General features: G+C 48.9%; 1 protein-coding gene across 4 annotated transcripts in view; it reads right to left on the bottom strand.

Moving 5' to 3' along the window:
* Nucleotides 1-14,695, bottom strand: part of LOC129812903 (echinoderm microtubule-associated protein-like 5) — a 59,530-nt gene that overhangs the window by 22,557 nt on the left and 22,278 nt on the right. For all 4 annotated transcript variants that reach the window (XM_055864878.1, XM_055864875.1, XM_055864876.1 and 1 more), the window contains exons 4-7: nucleotides 14,616-14,684; nucleotides 8,110-8,295; nucleotides 6,437-6,572; nucleotides 5,591-5,792 (exon numbers count right to left, since the gene is read on the bottom strand). In XM_055864878.1, the coding sequence (XP_055720853.1) occupies nucleotides 5,591-5,792; nucleotides 6,437-6,572; nucleotides 8,110-8,295; nucleotides 14,616-14,684 (593 nt within the window). The remainder of the gene's footprint in view (nucleotides 1-5,590; nucleotides 5,793-6,436; nucleotides 6,573-8,109; nucleotides 8,296-14,615; nucleotides 14,685-14,695) is intronic.

The following is a 14,695-nucleotide window of genomic DNA, read 5'->3' as shown; positions in this document are numbered from 1 at the left end:
CCGAGGGAGAGACCGAGAAAGAGAGAGAAAGAGACAGAGAAAGAGAGAGAAAGAGACAGAGGGAGGGCCAGACAGAGAGAGACAGAGGGAGAGACAGAAACAGAGGGAGAGACCGAGGGAGAGACCGAGGGAGAGACCGAGGGGGAGACCGAGGGGGAGACCGAGGGAGAGACCGAGGGAGAGACCGAGGGAGAGACAGAAACAGAGGGAGAGACAGAAACAGAGGGAGAGACAGAAACAGAGGGAGAGACAGAAACAGAGGGAGAGACCGAGGGAGAGACAGAGACAGAGACAAGAGGGAGAGACCGAGGGAGAGACCGAGGGAGAGACCGAGGGAGAGACCGAGGGAGAGACCGAGGGAGAGACCGAGGGAGAGACCGAGGGAGAGACCGAGGGAGAGACAGAGGGAGAGACAGAGGGAGAGACAGAGACCGAGGGAGAGACCGAGGGAGAGACCGAAACAGAGGGAGAGACCGAAACAGAGGGAGAGACAGAAACAGAGGGAGAGACAGAAACAGAGGGAGAGACCGAGGGAGAGACAAGAGGGAGAGACAAGAGGGAGAGACAAGAGGGAGAGACAAGAGGGAGAGACCGAGGGAGAGACCGAGGGAGAGACCGAGGGAGAGACCGAGGGAGAGACCGAGGGAGAGACAGAGGGAGACACAGAGGGAGAGACAGAGACCGAGGGAGAGACAGAGAAAGAGACAGAGAAAGAGACAGAGACAGAGAAAGAGACAGAGAAAGAGACAGAGAAAGAGACAGAGAAAGAGACAGAGAAAGAGACAGAGAAAGAGACAGAGAAAGAGACAGAGGGAGAGACAGAAACAGAGGGAGAGACCGAGGGAGAGACCGAGGGAGAGACCGAGGGAGAGACCGAGGGAGGGAGAGAGAGGGAGAGACAGAGGGAGGGAGAGACAGAGGGAGAGAGAAACAGAGGGAGAGACAGAGGGAGAGAGAAACAGAGGGAGAGACAGAGGGAGAGAGAAACAGAGGGAGAGACAGAGGGAGAGAGAAACAGAGGGAGAGACAGAGGGAGAGACAGAGAAAGAGACAGAGAAAGAGACAGAGAAAGAGACAGAGAAAGAGACAGAGAAAGAGACAGAGAAAGAGACAGAGACAGAAACAGAGGGAGAGACCAAGGGAGAGACAGAAACAGAGGGAGAGACCGAGACAGAGACAGAGGGAGAGACAGAAACAGAGGGAGAGACAGAAACAGAGGGAGAGACAGAGGGAGAGACAGAAACAGAGGGAGAGACCGAGACAGAGACCGAGGGAGAGACAGAGACCGAGGGAGAGACAGAGACCGAGGGAGAGACAGAGAAAGAGACAGAGACAGAAACAGAGGGAGAGACCGAGGGAGAGACCGAGGGAGAGACCGAGGGAGAGACCGAGGGAGAGACCGAGGGAGAGACCGAGGGAGAGACCGAGGGAGAGACAGAGGGAGAGACAGAGACCGAGGGAGAGACCGAGGGAGAGACCGAGGGAGAGACCGAGGGAGAGACCGAGGGAGAGACAGAGAAAGAGACAGAGAAAGAGACCGAGGGAGAGACAGAGAAAGAGACCGAGGGAGAGACAGAGAAAGAGACAGAGGGAGAGACAGAGAAAGAGACAGAGAAAGAGACAGAGGGAGAGACAGAGGGAGAGACAGAGGGAGAGACAGAGACCGAGGGAGAGACAGAGAAAGAGACAGAGAAAGAGACCGAGGGAGAGACAGAGAAAGAGACAGAGAAAGAGACAGAGGGAGAGACCGAGGGAGAGACAGAGAAAGAGACAGAGAAAGAGACAGAGAAAGAGACAGAGAAAGAGACAGAGAAAGAGACAGAGAAAGAGACAGAGAAAGAGACAGAGAAAGAGACAGAGAAAGAGACAGAGAAAGAGACAGAGAAAGAGACAGAGGGAGAGACAGAAACAGAGGGAGAGACCGAGGGAGAGACAGAAACAGAGGGAGAGACAGAAACAGAGGGAGAGACAGAAACAGAGGGAGAGACAGAAACAGAGGGAGAGACCGAGGGAGAGACAGAGACAGAGACAAGAGGGAGAGACCGAGGGAGAGACCGAGGGAGAGACCGAGGGAGAGACCGAGGGAGAGACCGAGGGAGAGACCGAGGGAGAGACCGAAACAGAGGGAGAGACCGAAACAGAGGGAGAGACCGAAACAGAGGGAGAGACAGAAACAGAGGGAGAGACAGAAACAGAGGGAGAGACCGAGGGAGAGACCGAGGGAGAGACAAGAGGGAGAGACAAGAGGGAGAGACCGAGGGAGAGACCGAGGGAGAGACCGAGGGAGAGACCGAGGGAGAGACAGAGGGAGAGACAGAGGGAGAGACAGAGGGAGAGACAGAGACCGAGGGAGAGACAGAGAAAGAGACAGAGAAAGAGACAGAGAAAGAGACAGAGAAAGAGACAGAGAAAGAGACAGAGAAAGAGACAGAGAAAGAGACAGAGAAAGAGACAGAGAAAGAGACAGAGAAAGAGACAGAGAAAGAGACAGAGAAAGAGACAGAGAAAGAGACAGAGAAAGAGACAGAGAAAGAGACAGAGAAAGAGACAGAGGGAGAGACAGAAACAGAGGGAGAGACCGAGGGAGAGACCGAGGGAGAGACCGAGGGAGGGAGAGAGAGGGAGAGACAGAGGGAGGGAGAGACAGAGGGAGAGAGAAACAGAGGGAGAGACAGAGGGAGAGAGAAACAGAGGGAGAGACAGAGGGAGAGAGAAACAGAGGGAGAGACAGAGGGAGAGAGAAACAGAGGGAGAGACAGAGGGAGAGACAGAGGAAGAGACAGAGAAAGAGACAGAGAAAGAGACAGAGAAAGAGACAGAGACAGAAACAGAGGGAGAGACCAAGGGAGAGACCGAGGGAGAGACAGAGGGAGAGACAGAGGGAGAGAGAAACAGAGGGAGAGACAGAGGGAGAGAGAAACAGAGGGAGAGACAGAGGGAGAGAGAAACAGAGGGAGAGACAGAGGGAGAGAGAAACAGAGGGAGAGACAGAGGGAGAGACAGAGGAAGAGACAGAGAAAGAGACAGAGAAAGAGACAGAGAAAGAGACAGAGACAGAAACAGAGGGAGAGACCAAGGGAGAGACCGAGGGAGAGACAGAGACCGAGGGAGAGACAGAGACCGAGGGAGAGACAGAGACCGAGGGAGAGACAGAGAAAGAGACAGAGAAAGAGACAGAGAAAGAGACAGAGAAAGAGACAGAGAAAGAGACAGAGGGAGAGACAGAAACAGAGGGAGAGACCGAGGGAGAGACCGAGGGAGAGACCGAGGGAGAGACCGAGGGAGAGACCGAGGGAGAGACCGAGGGAGAGACCGAGGGAGAGACCGAGGGAGAGACAGAGGGAGAGACAGAGGGAGAGACAGAGACCGAGGGAGAGACCGAGGGAGAGACCGAGGGAGAGACCGAGGGAGAGACCGAGGGAGAGACAGAGAAAGAGACAGAGAAAGAGACCGAGGGAGAGACAGAGAAAGAGACCGAGGGAGAGACAGAGAAAGAGACAGAGGGAGAGACAGAGAAAGAGACAGAGAAAGAGACAGAGGGAGAGACAGAGGGAGAGACAGAGGGAGAGACAGAGACCGAGGGAGAGACAGAGAAAGAGACAGAGAAAGAGACCGAGGGAGAGACAGAGAAAGAGACAGAGAAAGAGACCGAGGGAGAGACCGAGGGAGAGACCGAGGGAGAGACCGAGAAAGAGAGAGAAAGAGACAGAGAAAGAGACAGAGAAAGAGACCGAGGGAGAGACCGAGGGAGAGACCGAGGGAGAGACCGAGGGAGAGACCGAGAAAGAGAGAGAAAGAGACAGAGAAAGAGAGAGAAAGAGACAGAGGGAGGGCCAGACAGAGAGAGACAGAGGGAGAGACAGAAACAGAGGGAGAGACCGAGGGAGAGACCGAGGGAGAGACCGAGGGAGAGACCGAGGGAGAGAACGAGGGAGAGACCGAGGGAGAGACCGAAACAGAGGGAGAGACAGAAACAGAGGGAGAGACAGAAACAGAGGGAGAGACAGAAACAGAGGGAGAGACAGAAACAGAGGGAGAGACCGAGGGAGAGACCGAGGGAGAGACCGAGGGAGAGACCGAGGGAGAGACAGAAACAGAGGGAGAGACAGAAACAGAGGGAGAGACAGAAACAGAGGGAGAGACCGAGGGAGAGACCGAGGGAGAGACAGAGACAAGAGGGAGAGACAAGAGGGAGAGACAAGAGGGAGAGACCGAGGGAGAGACCGAGGGAGAGACCGAGGGAGAGACCGAGGGAGAGACCGAGGGAGAGACCGAGGGAGAGACCGAGGGAGAGACCGAGGGAGAGACCGAGGGAGAGACCGAAACAGAGGGAGAGACAGAAACAGAGGGAGAGACAGAAACAGAGGGAGAGACAGAAACAGAGGGAGAGACAGAAACAGAGGGAGAGACAGAAACAGAGGGAGAGACAGAAACAGAGGGAGAGACAGAAACAGAGGGAGAGACAGAAACAGAGGGAGAGACAGAAACAGAGGGAGAGACAGAAACAGAGGGCGAGACCGAGGGAGAGACCGAAACAGAGGGAGAGACCGAAACAGAGGGAGAGACCGAAACAGAGGGAGAGACCGAAACAGAGGGAGAGACCGAAACAGAGGGAGAGACCGAAACAGAGGGAGAGACCGAAACAGAGGGAGAGACCGAAACAGAGGGAGAGACCGAGGGAGAGACCGAGGGAGAGACCGAGGGAGAGACAGAGGGAGAGACAGAGGGAGAGACAGAGGGAGAGACCGAGGGAGAGACCGAGACAGAGACCGAGACCGAGACCGAGACCGAGACAGAGACAGAGACAGAGACAGAGACAGAGACAGAGACAGAGACCGAGGGAGAGACCGAGGGAGAGACAGAGACAGAGACAGAGACAGAGACAGAGACAGAGACAGAGACAGAGGGAGAGACAGAGGGAGAGACAGAAACAGAGGGAGAGACCGAGGGAGAGACCGAGGGAGAGACCGAGGGAGAGACCGAGGGAGAGACCGAGGGAGAGACCGAGGGAGAGACCGAGGGAGAGACCGAGGGAGAGACCGAGGGAGAGACCGAAACAGAGGGAGAGACAGAAACAGAGGGAGAGACAGAAACAGAGGGAGAGACCGAGGGAGAGACCGAGGGAGAGACCGAGGGAGAGACCGAGGGAGAGACAGAAACAGAGGGAGAGACAGAAACAGAGGGAGAGACAGAAACAGAGGGAGAGACCGAGGGAGAGACCGAGGGAGAGACCGAGGGAGAGACCGAGGGAGAGACAGAGACAGAGGGAGAGACAGAAACAGAGGGAGAGACAGAAACAGAGGGAGAGACCGAGGGAGAGACCGAGGGAGAGACCGAGGGAGAGACAGAGAAAGAGAGAGAAAGAGACAGAGGGAGAGACAGAAACAGAGGGAGAGACAGAAGGAGAGACAGCTTTGTAAGTGCTCATGTGGGTCCAATTCCTTAATGAACCATAATAGTACCTGTATGTATACATTGCTTTGGACACACCAGATCATTGAGGATAACTGCATTTGTGGGAGGGATACTGTAGTTCTAATGAGCATAAACTAATCCTAGGGTTTGACAGTGGCTGTCCTTGGTCACCCACCTGACTGAACGGTCATCGCTGCCGGTCATGGCCAGGGGCTTGGTGGGGTGCACTGCCAGCGCCCACAGCTCCCCCTCACAGTGACCCTGCATGATGAGGAAGGGCTTGGTGCGATCGTGGACCACCACCTCAAAGATCTCACTGTCCTGGGTGCCCACCAAGATGTGATCTCCCCGCCAACACACGCTGCGCACTGACAACCCTGCCAACACACACATGCATGCACAAACAGTTAATAAATCAAAACATTCAGACAGACACCTACACAGAGTGGCTGTTAGAAACAGAACAAGACAGAAGGAATACAAGAGGACTACACAGTCTATTAGTTGTTATGGAGACAGTGTAGTTGGCTGTCTTTGGGGTAAGAAGGAATTGAGGTAGATATATACAGTATATTCATACATTGTATACATATTCATATACTGTACATACATAAATATGTATACAAATAATACAATAACACTTTGGGCTGAATAACAAACAAGGGGAATGGAACAATACATTACAGGGACGTCTATGCACATAAGGACAGAGGTAGTACTCTGATTGTCCAGTGCACTGCTCACTGTTACCCACCTCCGCTATTTTCACCTCTAGCTACTGTTAGGCCCAAGACCACAAATCAAACAAAAGAAAGAAGAAAGGAAACAACTATTAGTCCCTAGAATACATCCTCTAGATGTAATAGAAAGGGCTCTAGAGGTATACAAAAGGCCTGTACTATCAAACAGCATGAGAAGAACACACTGGTTCATTTAACGACTCAGTGCACATTGGCATCCTGTGGACTGACTCTGTGTGGGGGTAGAGAAGAGGAGAGTAGATGAGGGAGTTGCATGTCACCTTTATATCCCTGGTCTGTTTCCCTGAGATCGATAACAGTAATTGGTTTGAAGTTGAGATCCCATAGCCGGACGCAGCCGTCCCGGCCCCCCGTGGCAAAGCCCTCTTCACAGGCATTCATGCTGAAAATCCCGGACTGGAAGAAAAGACAGTCTGTCAGTGGGGATGCGCACCATAAATGAACAAGACAGACCAGCGGTACAGCAGCTAGAAACAGCCCTGCTGCAGCAGACACGTCTAACAAGGCTTTAACAATCAGAAACTAGCTGCTGCAGCAGCAGACACGTCTAACAAGGCTTTAACAATCAGAAACTAGCTGCTGCAGCAGCAGACACGTCTAACAAGGCTTTAACAATCAGAAACTAGCTGCTGCAGCAGCAGACACGTCTAACAAGGCTTTAACAATCAGAAACTAGCTGCTGCAGCAGCAGACACGTCTAACAAGGCTTTAACAATCAGAAACTAGCTGCTGCAGCAGCAGACACGTCTAACAAGGCTTTAACAATCAGAAACTAGCTGCTGCAGCAGCAGACACGTCTAACAAGGCTTTAACAATCAGAAACTAGCTGCTGCAGCAGACACGTCTAAAAAGGCTTTAACAATCAGAAACTAGCTGCTGCAGCAGCAGACACGTCTAACAAGGCTTTAACAATCAGAAACTAGCTGCTGCAGCAGCAGACACGTCTAACAAGGCTTTAACAATCAGAAACTAGCTGCTGCAGCAGCAGACACGTCTAACAAGGCTTTAACAATCAGAAACTAGCTGCTGCAGCAGCAGACACGTCTAACAAGGATTTAACAATCAGAAACTAGCTGCTGCAGCAGCAGACACGTCTAACAAGGCTTTAACAATCAGAAACTAGCTGCTGCAGCAGCAGACACGTCTAACAAGGCTTTGACAATCAGAAACTAGCTGCTGCAGCAGCAGACACGTCTAACAAGGCTTTAACAATCAGAAACGAGCTGCTGCAGGAAGTGATAACACAACGGTGCGTTACATAAAGCGCTTGAACCATTGTTTTTTCCCTAATTTATTGGCAGGCTCCGGGGGCCACCTGCTGTGCAACGCAGTGACTAAAGTAGACTGTTGAGTGTAGAGGACAGACATGGACCAACGTAGAGTGCCCTCCCCCACCCCTCCAGCCCTGCATCCAGCTGTTGAACTCACAGATATAATTTAATCCCGAGAAGTAAACGGCTGATTCTTTTCACTGAGGAAAATAAGAGAGCCAAAGAGGCTATATGACATGGTGTCACCCTGCTAAAGCGGTCCTCTTGTATGCTGGCATCAGGCTAAATAAACCAAGCTCTATGGACGGAGGAGTTGATCAGTCGCAGGTGGGTGAGTTGGACATGGATGATGACCTGTTAAATCATCCACTGGTCAGCACTAAGGTGGGTGTAGGCAGGCAGGCAGGCAGGCAATGCGATTGAGTGAGTTGTGGGTCTGAATGTGAAAGCAGGCCTGTGGCAGACATGTGGGGGCTGTAGCAGAATGCAAGCCTAAGCTGCATAGCATGACATCTCTTGATTTGAGAAGAGTCTGCTGCTTAGCATTCCCCAAACTACACCCCACTACTGACAGGGGTGACACATAAACAAGAAACACCACCAGGAAGTGAGGCAGAACTAAAGCTGATTTGAAGTTAGAACCAACAACCACACACACTTACTCCATGGGCTCCTTGGACTGTCCGGATCAGGTTGATGCCCTTCCAGACGTAGATGTCACCGTTCAAGGCACCTGAATATGTGACCTCATCTCTGGCACAGGCCAGGCAGAGGATGGTTTGGAGATCTCCCGTTTTGCCAAAAACTCCTCGCTTAGGGGTCAGGGCGTTGCCACATAAGCTCCAAAACTGAACCCAGAAACAAACAGGGGAGACAGGAGAGAAGACTGAGTTTAACGGGGTGGTTAATAAATAAATCAACCAACTCATCCTACCCTGAGTCATATATTAATGATATCATACCAAAACGTTATCTAGCATGGAAACAAGGCTGTGCCATTTTAACTTGTGTTTATTTTTAGAGTGAACATTATTTTAATTTTGTAAAGTACAAGGTCTGTACAAAATGACAAAGACAAACACTGGGATCACATTGTGCACGTAACTGCATGTAACATCTCAATTTGCATGCACACACACCCAGACACACACAAACACAGATCCATCTCCATATACAAACTAAAATTTAACCTTACACACAAAGGCTCAAATCTAAATCCCTCACCAAGTCCACAGTCGTGAACCCACGCTGGAGGTCAGAGCTGTAATCAGCTGATCGGCATGCAGACACACCCTGCCTCAGGGCAGGTATCACCATCACACACAGTCTCCACCACCACCGGTCACTATCAAGCCCAGACCCCCCCATAGTTCATGAACAAGGTCATTAGGATGCACGGGCACATTCCAGACCGCGGACAAATTCCATAAAGCGGAGAGCCGCTTTGTCTGCATGACGAGGAGATCAAAGGAAAGAGTTGAGTGTGTGTTGTGTTTCCTATGCCCAGACACTGGCACCGTGACACGTGTCAGAGCACACAGAGAGACACACTCGTCAAAGGGAGCAGCTGGAACATGACAGCCTTTTTCATTTCCTGCCTTAGGAGGATGTCTCTCATGTCAATATTTATCCCCCTAGCTTTAGCTAGAGCTTGGATCTCTGTTCAATTGTAAAATGTCTACAGGTGTAATCATGATGCATTATACATACAGGCTTTAAGTAAACCAACTTCCAAACAACCTTTGAGTTTGATGTAGATAGTAGCAATATCCCAACACTGAGGGTACTAAGTGCAGTATAGTGTGTCCTACGTATCAGACGAGAAGAGAGCTGTATGTCTGTAGAGCTAAGATAGGACCCAGGGATGAGCTCTGGTACCAGCCCAGCCGGTGAGAGCATCACTAACACTGTGCTGTTGAGGGAGAGAGTGCCAGTGTGTTAACAGGAGGGATTGATTATCACAGGCCAGCATCATCATCTCCACTACACAGCCCTAGTGTCCCAGACTGCTGAAAGTCTGAGGTCCTGGGACACCACAGGGTAGGATGTTCTTAATCCTGTTGGGTAGGTAAAGCCAGAAAGTAGTTTCCAGGAAAAGAGAGTGGGTGCTTGGCGTGAGGGCAGGTCGTGTTGAGTTGTGTGGTCGTAATGGTGACGCTCAGTGGAGCTCGGCAGGGCTTTGTGTCCCAGCCTCAGCCTGTTGTGGAGGCAGGCAGTGGGAATGGAGGCGGCGCGAGTGGGCGCCTGGCTGGCCCTGCCTGCCTAGGTCTGATAAGACAGGGACACGCAGGCTACGGCTAATCCCCTCACTGCTCTAAATTACTGCTGAGAGGAGACGAGAGGCTGGAGGGTTTATAATGAGACCAAAGGGAGAGAGAGCGAGAGAGACTGAGCTAGTGAGAGAGAGTGTGAGTGAGAGAGAGCCGCAGTGACAGCGGAGTGGAACACTTCAATTCTGCTAAAGAATAACAAGTAAAACCACTCTCTTTAAAAGCAGAGATAGCAGCAAGACCAGACGATCCTCCCCAGTAGGCTGGCCACAGTGAGTCATAAAGAAGATGAAGGGAAAAGAGAGGAGGAGGATGCTCTAGCTAACAGTGCCCAGCCCAGGATCTGCAGAATGTCAGTAATCAGTAACATGGCCACGTACACAACAGAACCTTCCTGCACCGCTTCTCCAGGGAAAACCTTTGTAATCAAAGTTGAGAGGGTGTAATTCATCAGCCAGGGCAGGCAGGCACCAACCCCCCCCTCACCACACCATTCCCCCTCTCTGCTTTCCACTCATAACCACCACAGTGACTCTCAATGTCATGGCATTGACGGCTTGACTGAGCATTATAGAACTGATTGACTGACTGGCTTATTATCCATTTTACAGCAATGACTGACTGACTCAGTGTAATGATACTTGCTGACTGGGTTGTGTCAGGGCAGTGGTGTAAAGTACTTAAGTAAAAATACTTTAAAGTACTACTTAAGTAGTTTTGGGGGGGTATCTGTACTTTACTATTCTATTTTTGACTACTTTTACTTTACTACATTCCTTAAGAAAACATTGTACTTTTTAACTCCATACATTTTCCGGACACCCAAAAGTACTAGTTACATTTTGAATGCTTAGCAGGACAGGAAAATAGTCCAATTCACGCAATTATCAACCGAACATCCCTGGTCATCCCTACTGCCTCTTTTCTGGCGGACTCACTAAACACACATGCTTTGTTTGGCTTTCTGTAAATTAAAAAAAACTAGAAAATGGTGCCATCTGGTTAGCTTAATATAAAAAATATATAAATTATTTATACTTTTACTTTTGATACTTAAGTATATTTTAAACCAAATACTTTTAGACTTTTACTCAAGTAGAATTTTACTGGGTGACTTTTACTTGAGTCATTTTCTATTAAGGTATCTTTACTTTTACTCAATTATGACAGTTGGTTACTTTTTCCACCACTGTGTCAGGGTCCTGCCGGAGGAGGCTTTGAAATCATCCCATCCTTCTGCTTAACATCCCTCTTCCCATGACTGCCTCTTGTCTGCCTGTCTATATCATTAACATTTCAAGTTCTCCTTCAATCAATCAATCAAATGTATTTATAAAGCCCTTTTTACATCATCCGATGCCAAAGTGCTATACAGAAACCCAGCCTAAACAATGCAGATGTAGAAGCACGGTGGCTAGGAAAAACTCCCTAGAAAGGCCGGAACCTAGGAAGAAACCTAGAGAGGAACCAGGCTCTGAGGGGTGGCAAGTCCTCTTCTGGCTGTACCGGGTGGAGATTATAACAGTACATGGCCAAGATGTTCAAATATTCATAGATGACCAGCATGGTCAAATAATAATAATCACAGTTGTTGTAGAGGGTGCAACGGGTCAGCTCCTTAACAGCTCAGCACAGAATGTGTGTGTTAGTGTGCTTGTGTGTATAGGAATGTGTGTATGTGCACATTGGATGCCACCCTCATGAAGGGAAAACAGAGTGCAAATGGTGAAAGACACGGCAGGATTTCCTTAAATCAGCAGTAAACATGTCGTCCCCCACAAATGTCAAAATCAGGCCAGTGGTGTCTGTAATATTGCGTGTGACTAGCATACGTACAGTTGATTACCACAGCACCCCCCTTTGGCCAATCAGTGTAATTGTGTCTATGACAAGATGCATCATTCACCCAAATTTTGTTTTAAAAAATCAGTCCAGCGGTGTCTGAGATATTGTGTTGGTTAGCTAGATTAATTTCCCTGAACATGTGTACCAAATTTTCACTCTGAGTCAAACAGATCAAGAGATATAAACATGTGTCCGTTATAGCACCACCGTGTTGTCAATATGAATGTTGTTGCATATGCTGAGTCTAGACAGTGTTTGCAACATGTATCCTTGACTGATTTATATGAATTTATGTGCCAGACCACACCCACATGAATGTTAATTGGTCAATAGCGTTTTAGGTACCTGTCTGAAAAATATTGCCTTCAGAGGCCTTTGTCCAGATGCCACATATCAAGATTTGTGCCAGAAAAATTCACAAAATTCTAAATAGCAGAAAGTCAATCATGGTGGACCTTATGGAAATGTGTTCTTTGTGAGGAGAGGGACCTATGTACCAAATTACTTTAGGTCAAATGGGGTGAGGAGCGTGATCTTTCAAGATATTTTAAATATATTGTTATAGCGCCACCTTATGGACAATCAGTATAATTGTGCAAAAATGCCGGATCTCTACAGCAAGACGCATCATTCACCCAAGTTTTGTCAAAATTGGGCCAGTGCTGTCTGTGACTAACGTACGAATGTACTAATGTACCAACGGACGGAGACAGATCCACAGTCCCCTCCCAGACTTCATTGTGGGGGACAACTAATCATATAACAGCCAGACGTGTGCATGTCTGCAAGTCCCAGGCACAGGGCTGCTAAGCAAATGTCACAGTGAAAGCCAAATCAAATGACCTTTTGATCGCAAAAGGAATTTAGCTAATGGTGGATCCTCTTGCTTCCCTCTTGTCTTTTGTGTTGAAGTGGGGGCAGCAGACAGTCCCAGAGACTGTGTTTTTCTGGGACTATAGTGAGGGGATTATTGGGGCTAAATCTGCTGGATGCATTGAGTGCTATAATCGCTGAGTGAGCACAGGGCTGGGGAGCAGATGTCACATGGTCCGCAGGGTAAAGGCTCGGGAATTATGTGGGACGATTGCTGGATTGCCTTGGCATCATGAGATAGGGAGAGAAAGACAAAGAGAGATAGACATGGACAGAGAAAGAGAGTGAGAGGGGGAAGGGAGAGAAAGAGCGCGCGAGAGAGAGAGGAGGGGATTGGTTTGCTGCACTGGGGTCCGTGCGTGGGGTTGTGGGAGAGTAGAGGTATTATCATGAGGGATGGGGGTGGGGGAGACACCAGGCAGGGCAAAGAGGATGGAGAGTCATCCTTGAGATCCATGTCTCATAAGAAATACTAAACATATGTCAAGGAGGATAGCACCTCCATATTACAGATAAGGTAGATCAATTCCTATCCCAATGATGAACACACAATCACACACAGAAGCACACTGAACTAAATTAAAAATATTTTATGAACGCAGAAGTTCCCTGTGATATGATACCTATCTCAAGACAACAATTTGGTCTAAATTTCATTTGGGGAGTAGTGTTTAATGACCATTCAAGGGGAACACCGTGAATCTAATACAAGGTGTTTGCAGAGATATGAGTGCTTCACTGAAGACAGTTGTTTGTATAGAGAAATGTAAAGCTGAATGTGGAGAACTGAAAGGGAAACATGTCCATACAGCTGAGTATCATAGCCACTGCTGAATTCTCCTTTAAAAATAAGAAATTGTTCCTCCTCTGCAGTCCACATTAATAGAGATGAACTTGAAAAGAGAGAATTCTATGAGTCATTGCCTGTCCTACTTACGTTATGGATTAATAGTCATAAACTCCAGAATAAAAGTAATTTGCATATATCACTTAGGGCTTTGATATGATCATGATACAGCAAAGAAGAGAGAAAAGGAGAGCATTACCGTTAAATTCTTTGCGGAACTTTTTGAAAACCTTATGCTAATAAGACATCATACCTTTTGAAAATCAGACTGGTTATGTACAACATACACGACCAAAAGTATGTGGACACCTGCTCGTCGAAAACATCTCATTCCAAAATCATGGACATTAATATGGAGTTGGTCTCCGCTTTGCTGCTATAACAGCCTCTACTCTTCTGGGAAGGCTTTCCACTAGATGTTTGAACATTGGTGCGGGGACTTGCTTCCATTCAGACACAAGAGCATTAGTGAGGTCGGGCACTGATGTTGGGCGATTAGGCCTGGCTCACAGTCGGCGTTCCAATTCATCCCAAAGGTGTTCGATGGGGTTGAGGTCAAGGCTCTGTGCAGGCCAGTCAAGTACTTCCACACCAATCGACAAACCATTTCTGTATGGACCTCGCTTTGTGCAGGGAGGCATTGTCATGCTGAAACAGGAAAGGGCCTTCCCCAAACTGTTGCCACAAAGAAGGAAGCATAGAATCGTCTAGAATGTCATTGTATGCTATAGTGTTAAGATTTCCTTTCAATGAAACTAAGGGGTCTAGCCCGAACCATGAAAAACAGCCCCAGACCATTATTCCTTATCCACCAAACATTACAGTTGGCACTACGCATTGGGGAAGGCAGCGTTCTCCTGGCATCCGCCAAACCCAGATTTGTCCGTCAGACTGCCAGATGGTGAAGCGTGATTTATCACTCGAAAGAACGTGTTTCCACTGCTTCAGAGTCCAATGGCGGCGACCTCTGCACTTACAGTTGACCAGGGCAGCTCTAACAGGGCAGAAATTTGATGAACTAACTTGTTGGAAAGGTGGCATCCTATGACAGTACCACGTTGAAAGTTACTGAGCTCTTCATTAAGGCCATTCTACAGACAATGTTTGTCTATGGAGATTGCGTGGTGGTGTGCTCGATTTTATACACCTGTCAGCAACGGGTGTGGCTGAAATAGCCGAATCCGCTCATTTGAAGGGGTGTCCACATACTTTCCTATATATAGTGTATCTGTGTGTGCTAAATATCCAACCAATTCTAGATCCAAACACACCTTGACAGCTGAGGGCCTTGAGTAAGCCAGTTTGTAAGGTATGAACTTGATTTAAACAGTACCTTGATATGTTTGACACCACAGCTAACAAGCTTGCTTGGCTGGTACAAGTCCCATGATATGTCAAATATCTGTGGGAAAG

The sequence above is a fragment of the Salvelinus fontinalis genome, chromosome 16, assembly GCF_029448725.1.
Source record: "Salvelinus fontinalis isolate EN_2023a chromosome 16, ASM2944872v1, whole genome shotgun sequence".
Taxonomy (NCBI): Eukaryota; Metazoa; Chordata; class Actinopteri; order Salmoniformes; family Salmonidae; genus Salvelinus; species Salvelinus fontinalis.
This window is presented reverse-complemented; position numbering and strand designations above follow the sequence as displayed.